This window comes from Oreochromis niloticus, linkage group LG23 (genome assembly GCF_001858045.2).
Source record: "Oreochromis niloticus isolate F11D_XX linkage group LG23, O_niloticus_UMD_NMBU, whole genome shotgun sequence".
Taxonomy (NCBI): domain Eukaryota; kingdom Metazoa; phylum Chordata; class Actinopteri; order Cichliformes; family Cichlidae; genus Oreochromis; species Oreochromis niloticus.
In genome coordinates, this window is record NC_031986.2 from 22,815,294 (window position 1) to 22,841,907 (window position 26,614).

The 26,614-nt window shown below is 42.4% G+C and overlaps 1 protein-coding gene across 4 annotated transcripts in view; it reads left to right on the top strand.

Moving 5' to 3' along the window:
* Window positions 1-8,990: 8,990 nt before the first annotated feature.
* The window catches only part of tns1a (tensin 1a), a 118,429-nt gene continuing 100,805 nt past the window's right edge, over window positions 8,991-26,614 (top strand). The window contains exon 1 of one of the 4 annotated variants that reach the window (XM_013276348.3): window positions 8,991-10,445. In XM_013276348.3, coding sequence (XP_013131802.1) covers window positions 10,350-10,445 — 96 coding nt within the window. In that variant the 5' untranslated portion in view covers window positions 8,991-10,349. Of the gene's footprint in view, window positions 10,446-17,056; window positions 17,362-26,614 lie in introns of those variants that run through there. The other 3 variants (XM_019351871.2, XM_019351870.2, XM_013276347.3) reach the window with 3 other exon arrangements.

A 26,614-nucleotide genomic window follows, 5' to 3' on the forward strand; every position in this document is an offset into this window, starting at 1 on the left:
AGAACACTTGTCAGCATTAACAGATAGGGGACTGCATACTTAGGGTAAAAGTTAAGAGAGCAGTTTTCTCATTCAACTTTCATCAAAAGTCAATGCTGCACATTTATTTATTGTGTAATAGGGAACAAATGACATCGGTAATACTGAGCATACACTTATCCTTATATCTTCAGCATATTTGTCGCACTTAAATGTTTCAGATCTTCAACATTATATATGAGTATTATTATTAGACAAAGATAACTTGAGTAAATACAGAATACTCAATACAAAAATGAGTCGTCAACTCATGGTAGGTTGACAACTCTTGGGAAGTTTACCACTTTTTTCTCCATGTGTGGAGTCCCAAAGACTCAGAAATGTCTTTGTAACCCTTTCCAGGCTGATAAATGTCAATGACTTTGTTTCTCACCTGTTTCTTTAGATTGTGACATGATTTTTGAGATCATTTAGCCTACTTCACTTAACAGACAGGCTCTATTTACGTGATTTCTTGATTCAACAGGTCTGGCACTAATCAGGCCTGGGTGTGGCTAATGAAATTGAACTCGGCTTTTCAAAATATGTAGCTAATCACAGTTGATTTTTTTCCATTTAAAATAATAAATCATCATTTAAAAAACTGCATGTTGCATTACTTTAGTTATATTAGATACTGTATCGCTGTCTAATATTTCATTTGGCCCATGATTTAAACAAATATGCAATATACTAAGAAATCACGAAGGGGCAAAGACCTTTTCTCCAGTGCAGCACACAATCAGTTTCTTTAGCCAGCCTATAGTTGCTGTGCATCAGCAAGCTGCTTTACAACCCACCTCAATCCCATCTTTAGGTGGGGAGGCCACAGGACTCAGAGTGGCACACTGCCAAATATAAATTACAGCAAATGGAAATAACAATCATCTGTTGACCATAATGGCCCCGATTAATGGTTATCATGCAAATGTACTGTTGATAAGGTTGGTAAAAAGCCTGCAGTCAGCTGAGATTGAAGAAGTCACTTGGATGAGTGATGAAATGTTTCTCCCACTGAAAACGCTACTTTCAGATGAACAGAATCAACTTTTAGGGATTTCCTTGCCTGGATAATTGAGCATGCATCAAGATATATTGGTCCTGACTTAACTGGGTTCATTGAACCTGTCTGAACATTTGGGCTCCTTCTGTTATCCTGTCCCAGATATAATTTATTTCAAGAACTGCTAAAACTTCCTGGAATTGCCTTTTAATGTTTGCACCACTAATCAGTTCTGTAAATAAAACTAAATGCAAGTAAAAATTGATTATGTTGTTGGAGATGTGCTTTGGGAGTGCAGATATACTTCTCTGTCAATAGTTCCATCATCACCTCTCCCATTGTTCCTCCTCCCTTTGGTCATAGGAAAGGTTGGAAGTGCATGTGTGCACCAGGAGAGGAGGGTAGACGCTTCTAGATAACTGAGTTTCCCTTGGCAGCAGGCCCCGGAAGTGTCACCGCTCATAGACCTCCACTCTAAGCGAATCCAAGGGCTTCCCTGTCCCTGCACATAATTTGCTCCTGCTAAAGATGAACCTGTCACCTGGAGGTTTTTCCAAGCAGAAGCTTGGACTCCAAACCCTGGGAATGCAATACTACAGGATATTTATCCTTGCTTTCTCCTATCATTATGATAAGATGCAATTATTCCTCAGACAGCTGATTAGAGAATAAAAATGTCACAGATTTAGTATGATCCAGTGTGCCAGAGAATTACTGATCAAACTACCTTCATTTAATAGACTGAATCATTGATCACAGGCCATAGGGGTCACCCCTGCCTCCACAGGGCTTTCACTTGGATTAGATGTGATGAAGAGGAACATTTCTGAAACAACGAGGTGTCGCGATCATTATGTATTACTCTGCATGATGTATGGCATCGTGCACCCCAGGGTCGAGACTGGTATGCCTACAGTGGAAGGACATTAGAGACTGTTACTCCATATCGTGAGATTTAATTACTTTTTTAACACCACAAATGTACCGAACCAGGGAGGAGAAAGGGGGAAATGGGAGAGAAATAAAACACATGAGAGAGACTGGAGACGAGGCAAAAGTGAAAAGAGGTAATTTAAGGACGAGTGGTAGAGAAAAGGAAGGCAGATGAGTCTGCGTGTTAGTGAATGATGAGGTGTGTGATGGGACCTAATCTGCTGTCTGCTCAGTACAGTGCCCACTCTGTGCACTGAATGTGAATGGGATGCTGGTGCAGAAAACTAAACCCTGCACCTCCCACTCTCTCCTGTTCCTCTTGCAGCTCATATAGCAGGCTGTCCGGTCATTCTTCACAACTGTGCCCGATTTGCCTCCACTGTGGTCTTTATGACATCGAGCAAGCCAGCAAATTCTGGCCGTGAGCTGGTTTTGCTAATTATATTGATTGCGTACTTTCATTAGAAACAGAAGTTTTTCACAACTGCTGAATCATGTTTTCAATCCTTGTAATGTGAAATTGTCTTTGATCAGTCCAAATGATTTCAAAATCATGTAAAATAATCAGGTACATGCATAAAGTAAATGAAAATATCTTCTAATCAGCTTCTCCATGATTCTCGTGTTTGACATTGTGAAAAATATCCTCTTGCAGAGAAAGTTTATACCAGTCTCATGTTTAAATACTGAAGCTTGCTAGCTTAGCTTTGCACTATATTTGGCTTGGCTTTGTCCACAGGTAGCCTAATACTAGTGTTAAATGGTCAACTAGCCTCTAGGTCATGCACTTTTTCCACATAAGCCCTGTTATAAAGCTATTTATTTAACCCCTTTTATTGGGTTAAATGAGATACAACATGTCACCTTTGCAAGGGGCTTGGATTTTGTGACATTTGGATGGTAGCAGGCTAGCTGCCCCTATCCGCCCCTTCGCAGAAGTTAGCACCAAGTGCTAACTGCTGCTGATGGTATAAATCCTGGGAAAGTACTTTCAAAAGATGCTGAAATAATCCTTTAAAAACTCTTGGGAGAGCATGAGTTAATTAACTTTCTAATCTCCAATTAGGCTTATAGCCAAACAAACGTTTATGTTTTGCAAAATCATCAAAAACAGATTCAAACATGTCTAACTTTAGCAGAGAAGAGCGTCACATGAGTCGGACTAAGCAGAATTCTCTCAACATTTTTTCAAACTGGGGTCAAATTTTTGAAGCCTCTTTGAAACATCATGCAAGTTACTAACCAATCTGTGTTACAGAAAGCTTATCCTCTTTCTCTTCTTCTTCTTTTGGCTTCTACCTTTATGGGTTCACATAGCAGATTATCTACCTCTATCTACCTCCATCGCCCTCTATCTCTAGCATCCTCTTCTATCACACCAACCCTCTGCATGTCCTCCTTCATTACATCCATGAATCCTCTCTTTGGTCTTTCTCTTTTCCGCCTCCATGGAAGTCCCAACATCCTTTGAACCTTGCCTATGTATCCACTATCCCTCCTCTGCACATGTCCAAACCATGTCAACCCAAGCTGTCCCGTGATGTACTCATACACTAATCCTGGTCATTCCCAATGAAAATCTGAGCATCTTCAGCTCTGCCACCTCCAGCTTGGCCTCATGTCTTTTTGTCAGAACCAAAGCGTAACCTCTAATTACATTCACTCAGATTTTATTTGCATGTTGTAATGAAAAATTGACCCAACCTTGCTCCGAGCAAATAAAAAAAGAAACAGAAGATATGGGTTATCAGGCAAATCTTTAAAACCGAAGATAAATGTGTTATAACATCACATCTACAGTCATTAAAGGTTGTTGTTATTGTATAATGAACACACAGCAGTGTTTAAATGCCGACTTAAATCAAATAAATGTAGAAACGGTAAGAAAAAAAATCTATAAATAAACATCAATTTTCATACATACAATGCATCATTCAGGTACTTACATGATTTTATATACATTGCTACCAGAAGTTGTGTGAATGTCAAATAAAGTGGTGTTCTGGCTTTTTAAAAATTCTCCAGCAAGTCCAAATTATTGTCCACAGAACAAGCATTACAAAGCAGGCTAGATGAGAGAACTGGCCTGGCTCCTGCTCCTGTTGTATTTACTGTTTACCCCTCACCTACTCAGCCCCTTAAAACACCAATGTGACGACAACGGAAATTCTCACTGGGACCCTACTAAACAATAGCTGACGTTGCGCCGGCTTGGCCCTTGTTTTATACTGACATCTTAGTGCTGACAGACTCATGCCTTGCTGTCTGCCACACCACTTACCTCATCAAAGGCATCAAGTGATGCTAAGAACTAGAGACCTAATACCTGCAGCTAGCTGAGAAAGCCCACACTCTCTGGCAGTTTAGGACTGTCGCAGAGACTAAGACCTGCTGCTAAATGTCCACTAGACTCTAAACGGGTGAATCCAGTTCTTCTCATGTTTGACTTTGGACAGACTGGATGCTATAGTCTAAGTATGGATGAGGATCCATATCTTGATGAAACCTTTCCATAAACTTTGCCTAGGACAGAGTGAATGCCAATATCTATATGGTGTATACAAGTATTTTATACAAATCCCACAGTCATATATATTTTTATATTTGGTAGTTCAGTTGAGCACCAAAATGAGGCTCACCATGGGCACATTCGTTGACCTTTAGTGTGCGCATGCTAGGTTTGATTGGTTTGTGCACGTTCTCATTTGTTAAATCATGTATTTTAATGGTCCGCGCAATTTTTATTTATTCCTGGTGCAGCTGAGCAGCCGCTGATTATCGATCACTGAAATAATCGGCAAGAAAAATACTAAAAGTCTAGAAAATAGTGGAGCAGACAAAGTGACAACAATGTGGGGATAAGAAGACGAAGTTTGTGTGAGCTTCAGCATGTCATGAGACACTTTATGAAGCAACATATTGGATATTAAATCTTCTACATCTATAATTCATCATTAATGTTACAATGTATATTCATGTTATCTTAATATATTCTTCATTTTACATATTTACACTGTTTAATCAGTATTGTTCTGGTAAATTTACCACTATATTAATCTCAACTTAATTTTTTGCTAGGGTTTGCTAGTTTCATAAAAAGAAAGAATGTTAGTTTGATCCCCAGTCAAAGTATTCTACTGACCCCGAGTTTCCCCGTTACATTCATCTGAACGTAAGCATGTCTGAATAGTAGACCAGACACTTAAATATAGAAAACACTACTTCCGTGAATGTGTGTGTGATTGGGCAAATGAGGTTTGTAGTAAAAAGCACTCTGAGTGCTCACTTATAGTAGAAAAGTACTATATAAGCAGCAGTCCATTAACGACATAAATCCTGTCCTATAAATGTGCATTAAGTGTTACTGTGAAAATTATAATTTGAAACAGTGCGTAGACTTATTTGGAGGGTAAAACTGCTCACATTTTTAAAAAGTAAGACTAAAGTATATTATTAAAAAAACTAAAAGAAAAAAATATATAATTGCGCATAAGTTACATAACGTGTATAGTTAATGAAAAGTCTTAGTTACTGATCCTGCTCCACAATACAGCAGGAAGTCACAGGGCGAGATGTTTTTTGGCAGCCGGCACTTTTTCACAGGGTTTCCAGTCAAACGGATAGACATTGTGACAGGCCAGTCAATAGAAGTCAGCAGTGATTATGCAAGTTGCTTATGCCTAATGAGAAAGGTCAGCATTGCCAAGAGAGTGGGACACATGCCCAGTCCCACACTGAGATGTACGGCACACAGTGTTGTAGAATATCGCGATGCACAAATGCACATTCCTCCTCCAGCTCCTCCATATTCCTCATGAATCTGTCCTGCAGGAAACTGAAATGTTCTCTTTCAACACACCGAAATAATTCCAGCCCATACATATTTAAAATTTTATTCCAAACTTAAACAAAAGCCTAATATTTGGTTTCATTGCTAAGTGATTTCATATCTCTGTAAAAATCTTCTAGGTGTGTTGCTGCCCTTGCAAAATAAAACAGTTCAGCTTAGAAGCGGAAGGTCCACAGGACATCATCAATAATCTTGACGTAAAGGAGAAATACACTGGTTGCTTTGCATTTCTTGGTCCATTTGCTTTTGGCTGAAACATTTTTCTTATACCTGCAAACTGGTGGCCAGTCATATGTGCAATGTTACACTGAGGTTTCCCATCCATGCATCAGTCCATATCCATATATATGTCAGAGTGTGGAGTCAGTCAGTCAGACATTCAGGGATTCTTCCTTTAGAGATGCCATTTCTACTAGTGTCATGCCTTTACAGCAAAAGAAAGTGCTAGTACCTTTTGGAGAATCCATCTATCCATCTATTCATTTTCTTATGCTTATCCAAATCAGAGTAGGGTAATCAGGATAGGCTGGAGCCTATGCCAGTTCTCAAAGCGTTATGGGTCACCAATCTGTTGGAGGGCTAACACATACTGACAGATAACCATTCACACTCATATTCACACCTACAACAAATTTAGAATCACCAATTAACCTAAAATACATGTCTTTGGACTGTGGGAGGACGGTGGAGTAGTGGCAGAAAGCCTATGCATAAAGGGGAAGAAATGCATCCTGGACTCACCCGTTTGAACAATAGTTAATAGAATTTTCTGACAATTATTTTGTCTTGCTCTGAGGTGTCACCTTTAGTACCAGGAAACTCAACATAAACCTTAAATGGGTGATTCAAAACATGGAAAACAGAAACCAGTAGGGGAAGGCATGGTTACGATGCCAATTTTTCTATATACAGTGGGCCGTAAGAATATTACATCCCCGCAGGATTGCATTTCTTTATCCCATTTTTCCATCTTCAACAGTAACAGCTCACTCACACTACAGTAAGAGTAGGATGGCAACTTTCTTTGAATATTTGCTGCTTTAGACCAATTGGAAGTAATTGTGCTAATGAACTGTCCACCCAGCATTTGAGGGTGCAGCAACCTCAACCTGTCTCAAAACAATCAGACAGATTTGCATTTAATTGCCTTCTAATTTATAAACTCAGACATATTGCAAACACTCTGCAATCAGTTTGAGTCTAAGTCTGCACTGACTTATCTGCAATGTTCTGGAAGGTTGCCTACTACTTGAATTCTGGTTATATTCCTATATAAAAGGCAAGGTTGCTCAGCATCTATGTTATTTTCCAATTAAATTACCATCCTGCATCAACTACGTCAGTGTTGGAGCACAAATCTGTGAGTTTCTGGCTGGAATCTGAATGTAAATAGTCAGTTGAGTTTCTGTTTATGTCGACATATGCAGTTTGCAGACCCAAACGCAAACGTCACTGGTAGAATTCTTAAACCAATAAATTTATCTTTATCGAGGTGAAGCAAATAATCCAAAATGAAGCAATTACTAAATATACTCCAAATCCACTGCATACACACACAATGAATGGGTAACAGATAACACAGGATGACTCAACAAGGAACTAAGGCAAACTGAGGATTTAAATACACACATAAGGTAATCAGGGGAGAGGGGAAACACAGGGGTAACAAGACACAGCAGAAACTACTATATCTAAAGGGAAGTGTGTAACAGAGACACGGACCTAACAAGGGGAAAGAACACTTGGGAGACCAGATGAAAGTAAAATACAAGGAATCAGATATATAGTATTCTAAAATCAGGTCACAAATGTAACAAGAACAAATTAAAGACAGAGTCAGGCAGTTAAACAGAAACAAGAAGCCATAAGAAAGAGTTGTGAGTAGCTCAGGAGGTGGAGTGGTTCATCTACCAACTGGAAGGTTGGTAGGATGATTCCTTGGGTTTCTCTAGTTTCTGGTGGTAGCAGGAAGTCCTTTGGGTGCTTAGTGAGAGTAGAAAAGGATATACCCCTTACAACCACGAAATGCTGACTAAATTACAGAATGAAAGAAATCTCAACTGCAGACTAAGATGTCTCAACAGAAAACTCAAAACAACCCAACCAGACCCACAGACCAGGACAGTTTAATATGAACTTCTTGAATTTGTGATTATATGAATTTGTGCTTTTTGCCACTTTCTCATGGATGAATCCTACATTATAGCATGTAATTGCAGACTTGACTCCATTCAATTTTAAACTGATAGCAGACTGACACTGTCTTATTGCCATGCACCAAAGTTACTTTGAAGACAGCGACTGACTGCTAGTGGGGGCAGACCTGGTCTGCATCTTCGAAGCATCCATTTCAAAGGCAACGAGATAGTGAGTTCATTGCACGAGGTCACAGTGATTTTGGTCCTGCTGCAGTGTGCAAACACTGTTTTCCATGGTGTTAGTGTAACATCTGGGAAATATTGCCTTGCTCAAAAGCATTACTTCCTTTGACAGGATATTAGTACATTTTATTAACTGTCATGTAGCTTTCTTTATTCAGTAATGCTGAGCATAAAGCTTTACACTTTTAGATGCACTTCATAGCGAGACCCGACTCAAGATCGATTTCAATCAGTCAACTTTTATACTTATCTTTTATCGCCGTCACATTTGGATATCGCCAAGCAACTATTATTGTTATTTCACCCCCCCCCAGCAAACATCCAAACATCTATACCCCACCCCACCACCCCTCAGTTTCAGCTAGCTTTGGTTGACAGAACAGCATCCTCTCTACACTTTATCTCCCTCGCTCATTGCTTTGATGTGTTGTGATTGCGTTGGTGTGGCAGTGGTGTGCTGGGTGGGAGGGGTCGGGGATTGGATGGGTTGTGGGGTTTGGGGGGGGGGGTGGGGGTGGGGGGGTGGCAGCGTTCTGCAGTGAGAATGTGCTCCCACTGAAGCGTAGAGAGACTGCAGCAGAGTGAACGAGCCTGTGCACCACCTGCAGTCGTCTGTGTATGTGTGTGTGTGTGTGTGTGTGTGTACATATGAGAAAAGGGGGAGAGAAAGGGAAATAATCACCCAAGACACAATGATTCAACACCCTACTCCTCTCCTGTTCACTCATCCTCCATCCTTTCTTCCTCCTCTCCTCCCTCCTTAGCTCCCTTCGACCCAGTTCTGCGCACACACATGCACACACACACAAAACAATCATCACCCTGTGCCTGCTTTGTATCAGCCTTGCACCATGACGGCTGCCGCGTGTCCCTTCGTTTGTGTGTGTGTTTGTATATGCTGCGCACTCTCTGCTTTCCCTTTTTTTTAATGTCATTCTCCTCCTTCCCCCGATGCCTCCCGTCCATCCATTTTGACTCCTCTGTTCACTCTCACGGTCCTTCCTGTCACTCCTCCACCTCTCGTAGCTATCACTAGTTGATGCGCACTTTCGTTCATACAAGCGCACATCACCGTCTTCTCCGTCTGCTCGCTGACTCTGGCGTCACCCCTGGAATATAAACACTGAATGAACACACTCAACAGAAAGCCTCTGTCTTATCGTTTTTTTCCCTTTCTCTTCCCAGTCGTTTTTCCCTTTCTTCCTCCGCTCCTCACCTCCACCTCCTCCTCCTCCTCTTCCTCTTCACTCTTTTGCTCCCCTCCTCCCGCTCTGACTGAGTAAGTGCTGCAGCATCGATGTATGTGTGAGAGAGCAGCACAGAGCGAGAGAGGTGGACAAGTGTGTGTAAGCGGAGTGTGAGTGCGAACCACCGGGGGATCCTGAGCCTGGAGGGGAGCCTTGTAATGAGAGAGGGGGGCTCTTCTGCCCGTGGATGTATGCACCATCAGGACAGTGTTATTTGCAGGCGAGCGTATGTGTGCGCGTGTGAGAGACAAGTGAGTGTGGGCATGCCAGCAGCAGCGGCAGTGCGCGTGTATGTGTAACAGTGTCGTCGATCAGCGTCGGGCTCTTCGCGTTTTGCAGCCGGTGGTGCTCATCACACTTTGAGGACTGACTCATCTAGACCCGGCTTTGGAAAGCAAGAGAACGGAGGAGGAGTGAGAGTGGAGGTGATGGTGGGAAAGACGGATGGATGGGAAGACAGGGACTCAGTTTTAGGCTTTTGAATGCTGTGGATCCCTCTAGACCATCTGAGGGTCTAGTCATTTGTGGGACGCCAGTAGCCCCAGTTATCTACCCCGTCACCTCCGCCACCACCGCCACTTCCCTTTCAAATTGGAATTGCAGACACACAGCCAGACAGGTTTCCCGAAAACTGCCAAAGACCACCACAGAAAGAAAAAGAAATAAATCCCCCCCCCCACCCCTAAACTACATCTGACTTGAAGGAACATTTTCACTTCGCACCTGCTCAACGGACTAGGACGAGAAGGTTTCGTGACTCTTTGTGATCTTTTTCCTCCTTGATATCATTCTTCTTTTTTTTTGTGGGAGGTGGGCATAGTTGGGGGTTACAAGATCCTATTCCAGACCTTGGAGGGGTGGGGGGTGGGGGGCTAGAGCAATAAGAGGCTGGCAGACAAGACGGGACAGACGCAGGCATGGCTCGCCTCAACTGGTGCCTGGCTGCCGTCATCAGCTGGGGCAAGTTTCTCTTCGCCTGCTTCTTTCCTCTGCGGGGGGCCAAACGAAACAAGGTAAGGCTTCACACAGTGAGAGAGAGAGAGAGCGAGAGAGAGAAGGATGCTGGGAATGGGAGACTGAGAAGGGACTCAGTAGACTTAGAGGACAAATTCTGCACATGTAGTATTTTGTGGCTCGCTTCGACCTTTCTTCTGCAAAGATTGGCAACAAGAGTGTGTCTGAAATCCTCACGCTGCATGAAATATTCACAAGAACAGGCCTTCCTAAGAATCGCCACGCTCAGCTGTAGCATGCACACAGCTGGCTTTGGCTAAACCATCAAATGACGTAGCTGTGAAAATGAGCTTTTGATGACCGATCCTGGACCGCGGGCCCTGGAAGACCGGTTGGTGTGCCTCTCTCTAAGTGCTGTTTCAAGGTCAGTGTTACATCTTCAAGAGATCTCCAGGCAGGTGCTCCAGATAATAATGGTGGCGACAGAGATGGAATCACGGGCATCAGGTTGGGAATTTGCCTCTAGAACCAAGCACTTGGACCTCAGGGTTGATACGGGTCACCTTGCTTTCATAGCAGCAGAATGGTAATGCACCATTATTCAGTGGGGTGAAAGAGCTTCTGATACACCCCCCACCCCCAATTCATCTAATGCTATTGCATGCCATCCTGGAAAGGAGGTTGTAAGCTTTCATCCATACGACATATTCCGATGCTTATGTGGAAGTTGGTGAATGAGATTGGCCAAATGCACACTCAGTTTTATAAGCTGTAACTTCCTTTAGGACATAATCAATCATGTGTAACAACTCTCACATGTTTAAATAGCACTGTTTCCTCATGTCCACAGCCACACACATGTGAAGACACCATACAAAATGCTTGTGGTGATCTTTTTTTTAAGGTCATTTTCTTTACCTGATAGTTTTTTAAACTGCATAGCAGTTGTCCTAAGGCTAGAAACAGCGTAACACTCTGCAGCCTCAGCAGTAAAATTATATGTCTCCTAGCCAGAATGTTCCCATAAGGAGAAGACACCTTTTGGAATTTTAACATGCCCTCGCATCCTTCATTTCAGTCATCGTCTTTGGCTGAACGTGCACCGTGAAAGCCTTCGATCACAGACACACATCTCAGTCAGAGGGTTTTGCAGCTCGAGCGCTGCAGTGCTGCGCTCCTGTGAGAACCATTAGGGCAGCAGCGGCATTGCAAAGTCTGGTGACGGTGGGGTTTTTTGGTCCTGGTGACACCGTAGCTTGCTGCAGCCTCCCATCTCTTCAAGCCCCAACACGTTCCCACCAGCGCCAATACCAGCAACAACCCCCCACCCCCACAGCCCACTGCCGCAGCTCCTTATCTCTACACCCGCGCTTACTCCCCCCCCACCAACACCACCACCGTCGCACTCTCTTGTATGTGTGTGTAAATGTGTGTGAAGCTTGCTAGAGCTTCTACAATGAATCTCCAATACATGAGGTTATTCAGACGCCGCTTTTGCTCAGTCCTGGCAGCGCCGGCTGTGTCTTCATTGTAGAGTAAAAAACTGAATGTCTTTCAGTCTCAGATCCACTCCATAAATACAATCTATAAATCGGTGAATGAAGATTTTTCTTTTTGAATGGCCCTAGCTTTTATGGATATTGCAGTTCTTGTATCCCTACTGCAACAGGGGATAAATGCTTGTCATCAGGGATATGACTATGCATGCACTTTACATAATTAAACTATGTCATTCAAATCGTTTCAAGTAAATGAGCAATTAAGCAGAACCGTCTTCTGGACTCTGTAGCAGCGTCCTCTGTATAGACTCTTATTTCGAGAAACTTCTATCATTAATTGAAAAAGATGGGGAAGGTAGTTTTCACTTATTTTAAGAAAACAGGCTCCACAGCAACCAAATAAAGAAAAAAATTAAGATATTGGGCTTTTTTGCATCCCTCATTGGTGAGCAGGTGTGACACAAGGAAGATGTAAGGACGCTTTAAAGTCTCTGGGGTGGATTTGAATCCTTCCTGCTGCAGCAGGTATTTTGGGTGCATAAGCTACAGTGTGAGCATGTACTACCTCTTCCTGCCCACCAACTAAGGACCATTATCTTAAAAAATAAGATTACATAATTAATGGATAAAAAATTACATAAATAACGTAGAACAAATCAGTGGCGAGAGATATGAATTTAAGTCAGATACGACATGAAGGAGGAGTTGGGTTGCAGAGTGGCTGGCAGAATCACAGCAACCGTGAGCAGGTGAAGCAGTGTGCTCTATGCCCCACTGGCAATAAGACAGCCAGTTGGGCATGTAGGAGGCTATAACCTAGGCTCACCTTGACATCTTGACAGGGCGTAATTTGTTCAACATGTTTTACCTGGGAACACCTCCACCTTATCTGAACCTGCAGGCCATCTTGGACTTTTCTGGGCTGTGTTTGCATGTTCTCCTTCTTCCAGCTTGTGTTTCACACAGGTAATTTAGTCCAAGTGTGCTAAATTGGCTGTAGATATGGATTCGGATTAGTCTTTCTTTTTTTTGGTGACCTGTTCATCCAGTGTGAACTGGGCTAGGATCCAACCCCCTGCATCCCTGGTTGGATAAGCGGGTGGAAATCTTATCACCAGTCTCTTAGTTATGTGTCCATTAGAGCTACAATTTAACACCTTAAGCAACTTTTTTTTTACAAAAGGCTTCTGTGATAGAGGTTTGTATTATCCCAGTGTTGTCTCATCTTCTGCAGTCAGCATTCACATTCAGTGAGTTGTTACTTCTGCTGCTGCCGCTCTGTCGCTCCAGCTGCAGCACTAGAGCTGGTCATGTGACTGACTGGGAGGTGAAAGTGGAAAGGTAAGGCTCTGTGCGCCTTCCCCCCGAGGACTGATGTGAGGTTTTCAGTTTCCATGGTAACCCGGCTCACACGGTCGCCGTGGATTGGGGCTGGGTTACTACAGGAGATGCAGCTGGGGATACTGCGGGTTTGTGCGTGTGTGACTGTGAACGTACAATGAAAGAAAGAGTCGGGAGAGTGAGGGAAGCTGTGCTGGTCGTATGTGTTACTATGTTTTGTGTTAAGCAGCTTCCTCTCATTCACACATATTTCCCTTTCTTTCTTTTTTCATTTTAATTGACTAAACCATGTCTCACTTTTCCAATACCCCGTCCTCTTTTCCTCTCTTCCTCCTTTTATTTTCTTTCTTTATGTCCTTCTCCAGTCTCCCATCTCCTTCCTCCTATTTCATCTAGCTAGTTTTCTTTTTGCTGCCTCTTCCTTTCCTTCCGTATTCTCAGATTCACCTTGCGTTTCCCATCCTTTCGTTTCCTTCCTGTTGATTCTTCTGTCATCTCCTTTTGTCCTCTTCTTCTCTGTCTTTTATTCTCGCTCCTGTTTACGCTCGTGTCCACTCGTATTTATCTCCTCCACCTTCTCCCCCTCCTGTCCTGTATATTTTGTTTACTTCCCTTCGAATATGTTTAACTCAAGTCAGCCTGAGTCGTAAATTCACATCAGTCAGTCAGCTCTCTGGGCTCTGCCTCAGTAGGATATGCACAAAAACCTAATTTATTGCTTGTTGCATTTATCACATGCTCCTAACTTCCACAGCAAACAAACAAAAACTAAATGTTGGCCAGGCTTGGCGAACAGCACACAGGTACCGCACCCAGGGAATTGCAGGCTTTTGCCCTGAATGGCTCTCTGTATTCTGGGGCGTTCAACGTGATGGATGCTTTGTTATTCTAGCATTAAAGCTTTAATGTGATGGATTCTCCAGCGACAGAAGAAGAGACTCAAGAGGCAATGTGGAATTCATATCTTTGACTTTTTTCTCTCTCTGTCTTTTCTCCTTTCCCCTTTGAATTTTTTGTCATCTGTTTGTTCACATTAGTGGAGCTAGTGATCAAATGTCACCATATCAGTGAAAATACACAAAAATCGGAGTTCCTTCAACCTTTAAAAAGGTACAGTGGTGCACTAATGCCTTTAGTGTAGTCTTTTAAAGGGGATTTTACTGTCCCATGGCCTAAATTTGCTTTTCCATGGGTGCAATTCAGTGGGAACCAAAGTGTGTGTGCGCGCGCTTGTGTGCTGCCTGCCCGTCTGCCTGTTTGAAAGAGCTCCGGCATGTTGCAGTGGGAATAAGGGAATAAGAACCTGACCTAACTGTGCAAAAATGTTGTACTGAGAAAATCCAGCACTCCCAGTAGCGGAGCCAAAATCAATGTGCTTCGCAGGTAGTAAAGTATCACTTAAATGGCTACTCTGGCTCCATCAGAGGAGAAAGGAACAACATGAGATGCATGCGTGAGCCCCAAAATTTAAGAAATGCTTTCTGGTGCTCTTCTAAGTGTGTCTCAAGGTTGGTTGAAGGCCACTAGAGGCTGCTAGCAACCCAGTTTAGACCAGTCGGGTGGAGGGAAATGGAAGTTGTCTTGTATCAAACACAGACACTGAAATCAATTTTTAAAAAAGGAGTTCAGGACAGCCATAGAACACCCTGCAGCATTTCCCCCATGTGTCCTGTTTGCTGACATTATGTTAATAAAATACTTGCAAAGGCAGACCCACACATAAACCCCCCCACACACGGATTATGTGTCAGGTTAGCCTATGGATTGAGGTAACTGTTACAGTGTAAGTGATGGAGAGCAGCAGGGATCAATAGAGGGTGTTTTCTCAAAATGAATTGGCTCTTAGCCCTTTATGGATCTGACTGTGGAGTGATGTAATGCATCTCCACTGCTGATTTAATGTGGATCCAGTGCTGCGGTTTGCATACACATACATGTACTAACCCCCTTGTCATGTGCTGTGCAATGTTTACATACATGCAGATAGAAATGTGTGGCATAAGTGGGGGCGGGAAGATGGAAAGCCTGCACAATTTGTTAGATATGTAGTATTTCAATAACCAAAGTACTTCCACCAAAATTTGCTATTCAAATTTTGTGTTTACGGTGGGCAGCCAATCCGAGTAAAGTTGTGCTCAAAGGCGGGGTAAATGAAGCAACAAAAATGAGTTTCAGATAGAGAATTAATTGAGGGACCAAGGCCTAGCATGTTCGAAAGGTTTTCATAGGATGTACACTTCCATGGTAAGAAAATGGAGCTAATTCCCTATAACAAGCAAATTGTCACAACAACAATGACGATATCCTGCAACGTGATTTTGTATGAGCAAATATGTGTCCGAAACTGTGCACGGATACTTGGGGCTAAATGCCAAGGTCAGAGTCATGTAAAGCACGGAATCACTGGACCCTAGAGCAGTGGAGACGTGTTCTCTGGAGTGACGAATCAGACTTCTCTATCTACAGGAGTCTGGGTTTGGCAGTTGCCAGGACAACGGTAGTTGTCGGACAAACTCTTAATGCTTTAGCATGCCAAGATATTTTGGACAATTTCATGTTTCTAACTTTGTGGAAACAGTTTGGGGATTGTCCCTTCCTGTTCCAATGTGACTGCACACCAGTGCACAAAGCAAGGTCCACAAAGACACGGAGGAGTGAGTTTGGTGTGGAAGAACTTGACTGGCCTGAGCAAAGCCCTGACCTCAACACGACAGAACATCTTTGGGATGAATTAGAGCGGAGACTGTGGGCCAGGCCTTCTCGTCCAACATCAGTGTTTGACCACACAAAAGCACTTCTGGAAAAATGGACAGAAATTGCCATAAACACTCCTAAACCTGTGGAAAGCCTTCCCAGAGGGGTTGAACCTGTTATAGCTGCAAAGGGTGATCTGACTTCATGGGATGTCACTCAAGTTTATATGTGTGTGAAGGCAAACTAGTGAATACTTTTGGTATGCTACACCAGGTCAACTAGACTGGCAATTTTAGGACCTTATTACAAGGATATATTAAATAATATATATTTAAGAAAAACCACTGCATTGAGAAGTCTCTTTTAAATATGGCACTATTAAACACTTTTATTGGAATACATGTTAAAAATAGGCTTTTGCCAGACAAGAAGGGTCTTAAGGGGAAGCGAATTTCTGGTGTCATACTAGTTTGGGCATCTCTCCCTTAGCTGCATTAATTATGACCATTTGTGTTTTTTTCAATGTTTCTTTCACATAACTGAACCCAGCTTTGTGGGGAAAACTGCTAGCCTAGCACTTTTGGGACATTGGAACGAGGCTTAATACTAATTTTGCCACATGTTAACTATTGTGAGCATATGTGCACCTCGGCTCCTGAAGGACGTACGCATGAGGTTGCATGTGCAGCGACAGAAGCGAGTACCTGCTATGTTTTTTTTTCTGTGTAAGCAGTTTGCCTGGCCTCCCTCAGCTGTGTCATGACAGCCGGCGAGTCCTGCAGTTATTTTGGAGTAGAGAGCGAGAGGATCTGGAAACAGGAAAGGGGGTTGCCGATGAAAAATTGAAGTGACATTAGCGCAGACATGAGCGAGCATGCTTGCAGAAGAAGAGAGGTGGAGGGGGAAGAGAGGTGAGGTATGCCATGTAAGGAAGCTGAGGGAGGGTGGAGGGTGGTCAATGAATAGAGCGTATATGTGTGTGGAGAGGAGGGAAAGGAGGGGTTAACAAGGATCATTTGAGGAGAAGGGAGTTTTGGAAGGGAGAGGGAAAAAAATAAAGACTCACCTCCCCCTTTGCTCCACGGAATAAAGTTACCACACTTCAAGAAGGCAGGAGTGAGTGAGTGAGAAGGAGCAGGGATAGAAGCAAGAGAGGGAGGGAGCTCACATGAGAGAGACAGACTTAAGGCCATCAGAGTGAGAAAAACGAGAGCAGGGTTTGCTTCCCCGCCCTCGGTGCACCTCGCACTTCTGGCATGGATTTATGCGGCGTGTGTGGAACTGCCGGGAATTTCTGGGAATACTGTGGATTTCAGCTGTGAGGCTGGGGAGCCCCCTCGAGTGGCATCTTTTTTGCAGGATGCCCTCCGTGTCTCTGCCGATGCCCTCTGCTCTGGCAGGGAGGGCCAGGACCTGGGTTTGCCTCTCCTGCATGTTTTGGGTAAGAGATTGGAGAAGGGCATGCGTGCAGGTCTCAGGCATCAATCTTTCTGTAAGCAACAAAAGAGATGTGATATTTGGCAGAGATGTTTCCAAACTTCAAGTTTTACTTATCTTTTTTTTTTTTTACATGCTCTGTGACCTTTCTAGATGGTGTCATGTGGGTGGTTGTGTTTACATGTGGTGGGTGAAGGTGTGGACAGTTCAGCTCAGCTGCTTCCTCTGTTTTACGTGTTTAACGTAGCTGGAAGTTGGAAGGTGACTGCTCCAAAATTTAAAGGTCTAATGGCCCTTTAATCCACCCTGAATGTTAGATCCCTCCTCTAGCGTCTTTTATATTTTTTGGTTACCAAAGGTCAAGCTCATCCCACTGGATAGCTGCACGGCAGTCAAACCTACAGCAGTCCGCTTTATGCTGTGATGCATTCAGGGATAATCTAGTTGACTGCTCAGTGGCGACTTACATCGCCATGTTCTTGCGCCGAGTCCACGCGGCCTCGGCATTAGAGCTATTTCTGGGTTCTCCTGTATAATTTAATCTGGTGCTGCTCACTTCTTCTCCTATCACGGACTGACTGAGTGTGTCAGGAACCAGGGGCAGAAACCAAAATACCAACAAAACAGAAAAGAAATTAAGCAAATGTTGGGCAGGCCAATCCCTGATGTGGGGAAACATTGGAAACAAGAATTTCTCTCTTGCATAGTTGCATAAAATCAGATTAGATTCAAACATGTCTTCCTAAACATGTGAAATGTGGCGTTTTTGAAACGACAGCTTTTGCATGTTGACATATTGACACATCAGATGCTTTCGCTTTTTACAAACCTAGCTTCAGCACCACTTTTATTGGAGAAGGAGATGAATTTCTTGCCTTTTTTGGGGGGGGGGTTGTGTAATGTATACACACTGCTCAATGATTGCACCCAAGTGTTAAATGAGGCATCTGCCCTACTTTTCTGTAGCTTGCAGCAGAGCAGAGAGCCATTTAGATGCAAGGGGAAAGAGGCAGAGTGGAGGAAAAGCTCCCACGCACTCAAAGTGAGGCATTGAGTTGTCCAGATGCAAAGCTTCCAATTCCAATATTATCACATCCACAAAAGGAGACGAAGGCTGAAAAGGGAAGGAGAAGGAAACGGAGATGAATGTCGTGAGGCGTGACGTTAGCAGAGGGAGGAAAGAGGAGTAACGAGCAGAGGCTGAGTGACGTGCAAGAAGCAGGTTCTAAGAAAGCTCCTCAAATACACGCTATTAATAATTTATCAGCCCCACGCACACAGGGAGAATATTAGATTTGACATCTTGACAGAAACAGCCACAAATGCGGGCTAGTTCCTATAGGACTGGCCAAACTCTTCTGTGAGCTCATTACTGCTCTACAATATGGAATAAGGAACCCTGCTAAGAATAACAACAACTGTTATTTGACAGAGCGGCCGGCGGTATATTTTTTAACAAATTTGCAGAAGAATTTCCTGCCCGTGTTTATCCGAGTGCAACCAGGGTACCCCGGGGTTTATGGTCCAGCTACTTTGTAGTTATGCACGTTGGACTGTAGACCGCCACTCTCTGCTTCATCCTTATTGGTTGTCTTTGCTAACACTTACAGTGTCTTTACTAAACAACATCGTGGTATTGCTTTTTCATAGTGTAGTCACTTTGGAGCCAAAGATCAGTGGTTCCAAACTTTTTCATACAATACACCCAATCAGAAAGACTAAAAAAACCTTCCTTAATAACATCTTACTTACTTTTACCTGGAGCTGAACAACTTTCAACTTATTATTTATGAATTATACTCACTTATCAACTATTAGCTTACCTTTTCATCCACTCACCCACTACTTGTAACTACTGTAACATTTAACAGCTATGTATTTCATTACACCTAGCGGCCCATTTGAGCCACTATGTTTGTTCTTGCTAAACTGGAAGTAGCTACGGTGCTGTCATCCATTGCTTTGTTAAGTCCTGTTTTGAAGATGACCATTTTGACTGTAGCCATCTTGGTGTGTTGATAAAGGACGTAATGAGAGGGATGAAGCTGACAGTAGAACCACCTCCTTGGTGAAAGACAAAATGACCAAAAAATGACATGATGAATAATTCAGTAGCACTCTAAGGAAGGAAAGTAATTAGAGAGATCAAGTTTATTAAGGACTTTTTTGTCATAGATTTCCATAGAGGTTTTTCATGTGAAGTCATTGAAGACTAATAATGGTCCCTGTTTCTGGTTTGTGTCACATTTTTCACAGTTTCACTACTATTCGAAAAGTACCTGGCAAGTATTTGCAGACAAGCCAGTGTCTATCATGCAAACTATGGACAACCACAGCCATCTGCTAGCCACCAAAGAAATCACATAGAGATATTTGCCAACCAGTCACGGAATACACATTTTTCCAAAGCAATGGGTGGTTGTCAGGGAGTAACAAAGTGGTCTGTAGGCCTGTGGGCCTTATTCACTTTACCCTGCATCATTGCCACCGTGACTGTCACACTAGTGGTGGACAGGTTGAAGGTGGCTAGCGGTCATGCAATTAGCTGTAACTATTAACTCCCCAAAGTTTTTGGGACTGATAATGTCTCTCTGTCTGTACCTGATTGTATTTTTTTGCACAGTGATGCAAACATTAGCCACCTCTACGTGTTTTTCCACTGGACATTCAAGTGTAAGTTTTGCGGTCCTCTAGTGGGCCGTACAAAAATACTGAGGGTTGTAAAAAAAGGCTTTAAAATATTTACAATACAAGGACAGTATCAGAAAGAAGATATTAGTTATATATTGTGTATTGTGTTTTTTCTTTCTCATATTTTCATTTCTTTCTTTCGTTTTTTTTGTTGATGGCTACTAAAACTTGTGATTGCATATTTTACAGAGTACTTTGTAATGCATCACATAGCAAACCTGCCATGATTTAAGCACTGCTCAATTTCATTCTGTTTTGTAGTCCAGTACATGGCAGCTGATACACTATAAGGAAAGATGTATGGTAGATCCATCATGCCTCCAGTTGTCTAACAGAGTCCTTTATTGACTGAACAGAATCCCCAGTGAGCTCTGAAAATCAATCCGGCTTTGATTGGACCGTTACTGCCTGCCACGCCTCTGTGTGTGTCACCTCTGTATTGTGTGTGTGTGTATGTGTGTGGCCTGGTTGTAATAACAGTGTGTCTACTATCCCTGCTTAGTAATTAACATGTGTTGAGTGAGGAGATTCTTGAGAGATTAATCTCTTTCAGCGTCTGTATGTGTGGTATCTAATTCCCCACAGCATAATGTTTAGCTCTTTTATATATAAAAGTCCAGAAAAAAACAGGTCAAGCTTGAATAAGGTTTTTAGTCAGACAGCAATCTAATAGTTTAAGATTTTTCAAAAAGAGCAACAATGCATTGTATCTATTGTACAATAAAGACTGTTTCATTGATTATATGAGAATGAAAACTATTACAGTAAACGTGAAATACTGAAATAAACCATCCAAAAACCATCCTCCTAACAATCCGCTTAATTAAGCATAAGTTTGAATGCAGCCATCTGGGCTGGGGCAGCATAAGCCAGAGTTCTCCAACTGTTGATACCAAACCTGGATGGGTGGGTTGCGTCAAGAAAGGCATCCAGGGAAAAAAATCTTTCCCTAATGAATCATCAAGAGAGTCCGGGATTAAGTAAAACCATCTGGCTAACAGGATGCCAGTGAAAACTGTGCTACCTTGGCTGAAGACATTTGACCTTGAAGAGTACTGAGGGAGAAATATGGGGAATGTCAACAGGAGCTTCAGTTTGTCTTTGTGGATCTAGAGAAAACATATGATAGGGTGGCAAAAGAGGAACTGTGGTACTGCATGAGGAAGTTGGGACTGTCAGAGAAGTATGTGAGGGTGGTGAAGGACATGTATGAGGACAGTGAGAAAGTGGTGAGCTCTGTGGTAGGAGCGACAGATAGATTAATGGGGTTACATCAGGGATCGGCTCTGAGCCCTTATTGTTTGCAGTGATGTTGGACGGGTTGACCGATGAGGTCAGGCAGGAGTCTCGTTGGACTATAATGTTTGCAGACGACACTGTGATCTGTAGCGAGAGTAGGAAACAGGTGGAAGAGAGCCTGGAAAGGTGGAGGTTTGCTCTGCAGAGAAGAAGAATGAAAGACAGTACAATATGTGGAAATGAGAGGGAGGCAGGTCTAACAAGGAGCAGAGGTAGTTAAGGTAGATGAGTTTAAATACCTGTGATCAACCATTCAATGAAACAGACAGAGAGTTGAAGAAGAGCGTGAAGCAGAGACAGGGTGGACTTGCCCTCCTTCAGGAACCAAGACATGCAAAGGGTTGGTGTGAGAAAGGAAGCTCCAAGGGTTTGGATGAGATGGAGGCAGATGATCTACTCCTAAAGAGAGCAGCTAAAAGATGAAGAATTAAGTCCTATTTAAAGGGCATTTCTGTGACTTCATCACCTGCTGTATTATTTGAAGTCATTTCCAAACTCCGTTGCTTAAGATCAATGAAAAAGTTCCACATGGTTGTGATATTTGCTGTTTTGATGTCGATACCCACCTCCAAATGACATGAAACTGCACTCAGACCTAGTTTTGGTTTAACAGCCTCCAAAGGGACCTCATGTCCTGTTCAGCTGCCACACGGACTGACTGTCCTCAGCCAGAAATCCCTCCAACCAACTCTCATCGGAGCTTTCTCCATGCTCTCGTTTTCTAACCAGTGCATTTGCGCTTGTGTGCGCCTGTGTATGTATATATGCATCGAGGCGTGCGATACTGTATCTTCAAGACTCAGACTGTCCTCAGAGAGTGTAGCTGTCACTCTGGCTAAACAATTCTCTGTGTATCTGTGACCAGGTGATTTATATCCAATGTGACAGGTTGCCTTCCTCCAGGCCCTTGGGCTATCACCAGCTAGCCCTTGACCCAGCTTCAGCACACTTCCCCTGGGTACTGTGCACTACTCTGCCCCTGCTTCTCATCCCCGAGTCTGAATGTCTGCCTGTAAAGTTTAATGGATTCTGGTTGGGATGTTGCAGATCAGTATGTGGATCATTCAAACATCAAAAAATGTTTAGGGTTATAGGTGGCCATTTGGGAATAAAGATGTAGAAATAGATGAATTAATAAAAATACTGTATGACAAAAAAAGACAGCAAATCAAGCGTCTTCCATTTAGCATTTTCATGATGAGTCAGTAGTGAAAACCAGCAAATCCAAGGAATTTAATATTTCATAATTCTCAAAAAGAATATCCTAATTATTTTTTTTAAATAACTGGTTAAAGTGGTCTATATAACTTTAGCTAATCATTCCTGCACCGACTGTGAACATCTGGATGGATACCAGTGTTTATCCTACAAAACTATACTAAAACTTTCTTCCTTTGTGAGGGAAACAAAGAAATCTTTAATCTAAATCTAATCTAAGAAAAAAAGTGACCCACTTAGCTGGTCATCTTTGAACATTTAGCCATTGCAGAACTGATGTAACACAGCTACCATATCCACATGGTTAAATGCTGTTTCACTTGCTAAACAATTGAAAAGGGAAGGGAGGGTGGGCCGCGTAAACGAGAACAAACAGCTTGTAGAACTGGGGGATAATATATAGATAAGAACCGGAAGGAGTGTGTTTGGAGGCGTGGTCCCGCCTCTGAAAGTCAGGTACTTTATCTCCAATTCACTTGCTAATATTCAACATCCAAAAGCAATATTTGATTAACATATATTGATTCTGTAGATGTTAACAATAAATCAATAAAAAGTAATAATAAAGATCCAAATTCCCCATCACCCCACATTCCAACATTCTCAAAATATATCAAGTAATATCCCCAACACCATTACACCACCAACAAGAATCTGAACTGCTGATCTAAGGGATTTATCCATGCTTTCATGTTGCTAACACCAAATTCTGACACTACCAGCTGATGGTTGCAGAAATAATTGAGATTAATTAGACCAGGCGATGATTTCTCAATGTTCTGTTGTCCAATTTTGGTGAGCCAATAACTCAGATTCCTGTTCTTGGCTGACAGGAGTGGCACCCAGTGTGGTCTTCTGCTGCCTATCTGCTTCAAGGACTATTGTGTTGTGCATTCAGGGATGCTCTTCTGCATACCTATATGAGTGGATGTTTGGATAACTGTTACCTTCCTATCAACTCGAAGCAGTCTGTGCATTCTCTCTTTTTTGAGTTGCTACTGTAGACATTGGCGTTTACGGGCAGTTGAACAGGTATACCTGATGAAGTTGCTGATGGGTATACACGACAAACAAAATCAGCAAACACTGACATTTGCTGAGATGAAAATAATATATGTATTTTTTTGATATAACTGAAACAATCAATAGCTTAAACTACTAAAGCTACTGCTAGTTGACTAATAAATTAATCAGACATTAATAGCATCTATAAAACTTGAAGTACTAGAAGTAGCAGAAAGCTGCAAATTGAAGGTCTATGAAAGAGAGCATCTTCAACAACCTGCACAAAGTTGTGATGCGCATTTCCACATTTACATTTCAAAGCTGCATCCTTGTTGTGTTCTTGTCCTGTACTCGCTGTGATTACGTGTTTGTTTGTTTTTTAATCCCCAGAGATGGACTCAAAGAGAGGAGAGCTCATTAGCAAACATGGATTCTAAGTTCATTAGCAGCTGACTAATGATTATAAGCAGCTGAGACTTCATGATCACAGCCCAATGATCTTTGTGTCTCTCAGTCTGCACCTTGTATTGATTGTATCGCGAGCTCGTGGAAACAGTACGCGCCCACAGGTTCACACACAGATATACATGTTTCTAGGCTGCACACACATAAATAGTGAGGAGAACAGAGACACACACCCACACACACACAAGTGTTTCTCAACTTGCTGATGCTTGATGGTGGGATCTACTACAATCTGGCAACTGGCCCACAGTGTCAGTCAGTCCACTGGGGTTGTCGGCTTCAGCAGTATAAATAAAATATCTTGAACTCCTGTCTTATGTGTGTTCTTTTACATTGATTCATATGCCCACAGTGTATAGAGGTAGACAGCAAAGGATATATCTTGTTCTTAAAGTGTTGTTTGAGTAAACTATGTCTGTAGATTGTAACAGTCTCTGATTATGGGCACTTCTGTCCTGGCAATCACTAATGTAGCCATAATCACAGTGGAGAAGGCCCCTTGGGGGTTATAACCAGAATAATGACTATCCTGATAAGACATTTCACGCTCCCTTCTGTTATTTACTATAAAAGGAAATGTTCATAAATGTTGGGGCATGGCACAACATCGCATCAAACTGACAAGGATAATTTTGGGAAACCTTCGTGTTGTGCTGCTTAAAGCTGGTGAAAGAAGCAGAGCAAAGCTACTTGAGGACTGATGATAGCCAAAGTGCTAATTTCAGCTGTTTGATATGCCATCTGTGTGTCTGAGATCGCAGTTTCAGAGAGAGTTCGAGAGTGGAGGCTGGCAGCGGCAGCAGAGTTTACAGTGAGGTGATACAGAGTTTAAATGTGAACAAAGTCTGATGCTGACAGAAATATTCAAAAGGATTCATGGCTCGCCAAAGTTGGACAATAGGAAATTGGAAAAATCTTGCCTGGTTTGAGGAGGTTCGATTTCTGATTGACATCAGACATCAGATAGTAGGGTCTGAATTCGGAACAAACAACATGAAATCATGTTCCCATTCTGGCTTGTGTCAGCGGCTCAGCCTGGTGGTGTAATGGTGTGAGAGATATTTTCTTGGCACATTTTGGGCTCCTTAGTTCCAACTGAGCATTGTTTATGACCTTTGTGACCAGTGTACTTCTGATGGGTGCTTCCAGCAGAATGACACACCATGTCTCAAAACTCAAATCATCTCAAACTGGTTACTTGAACTTGAAGATGTGTTCACTGTTCTCAAATGCCCTCCTCAATCACCAGATCTCAGTGCAACAGAACACCTATGGGACATGGAGGAACAGGAGATTCACATCATGGATGTACAACTGCGAAATCCACAGCAACTGTATGATGCTGTCATGTGAATATGGAGCAAAATCTCTGAGGAGTGTTTCCATCCCCTTGTCAAATCTAAGCTATGATGAATTACACTAATAATTACACAAAAGGTGGTGTTTAGCTGAGTCTTAGGAAACAGGAATTTGACTCATACTATGGCCTAAAACTCAGAATATCTCAGCTGGTACTCTGATGATGGTGACAACTGTTTCTTCTCCCTCTTAGGAGAGTGTCACTTTTATGAAACTGCTATGATAAATTGCTGCAGGGCTCTTTAAACAAAAAACAGTGAACAACTAGTCTTTGAGATAAAATGTAGAGTCAGCGGTTTGTTCACACAGTCTCAAAAACAGCAATGTGGAAAAATTTCTGAAATGAGGACCGCAAAAGTGCAAAAGTGCAAGTGGTTTGCATCTGTATGATTGGAAAAAACTGATTAGTTAACATTACATAAAGATCTTAGGTTGGGTTAAAATACACAATTTTAATGTTAGAAAGCTGCAAGTACCACCCGTTCTACACACGACTACACCTGACTGTATTTTACATGCAAAAACTCAAGTCATACTTTAGTATTTGACTTGTGTATTGTACATAAGTACTTAAGTCACATGTTACATGCAGCAGAGTATGTAAAATATCAAAGCATCAGATAAACAAACATAAGACTTTGATTGCTGTGAAAATGATCACAAAGAGCGTATAGAAGTGTTTTGTGCTCTTCATACAGATTCTGGTAAAGACATCAGCTTCAGTAAAGAGTTATTGAACAATCCATTGCACCGCCATAGCTTTCATGTGTTTAGGAAAACTTTTTTTCTACAATAAGTAATTGCTCAAAGCATGTAAATGCTGTCACAGACTCTTATATACAAGCATTACAAATGTCATCCTGGTTCTGTAGTTTCTTTTTATGTTTCTCCCTCTTGTTTGCTCCCGCTCTATGCCTCACAAAGGCGCCCATTGTTCCTGACCGAATTTCAGTTTGGTTGAAATTGAAAGCAGGTGTGGCTCTGCTTTTTCATCTTGTGGGGGGTGCTGGGCTTTTCTATTTCTGTGGGCCTGTTCCTCATGCTCGTTTGATTGAATCATTGACTGGTTGGTAACCCCCCCCCACAGTTGGTTTTTTTTTTTACATAATGACTCATTTGCTCCATCTGTCCGACTCATCTATCAGCCAGGTAGTCACTCATTCAGAAAATCATGTCTCATTTCTGTCTCACATGGCATTACTGATAAGCGTTCTGCACAT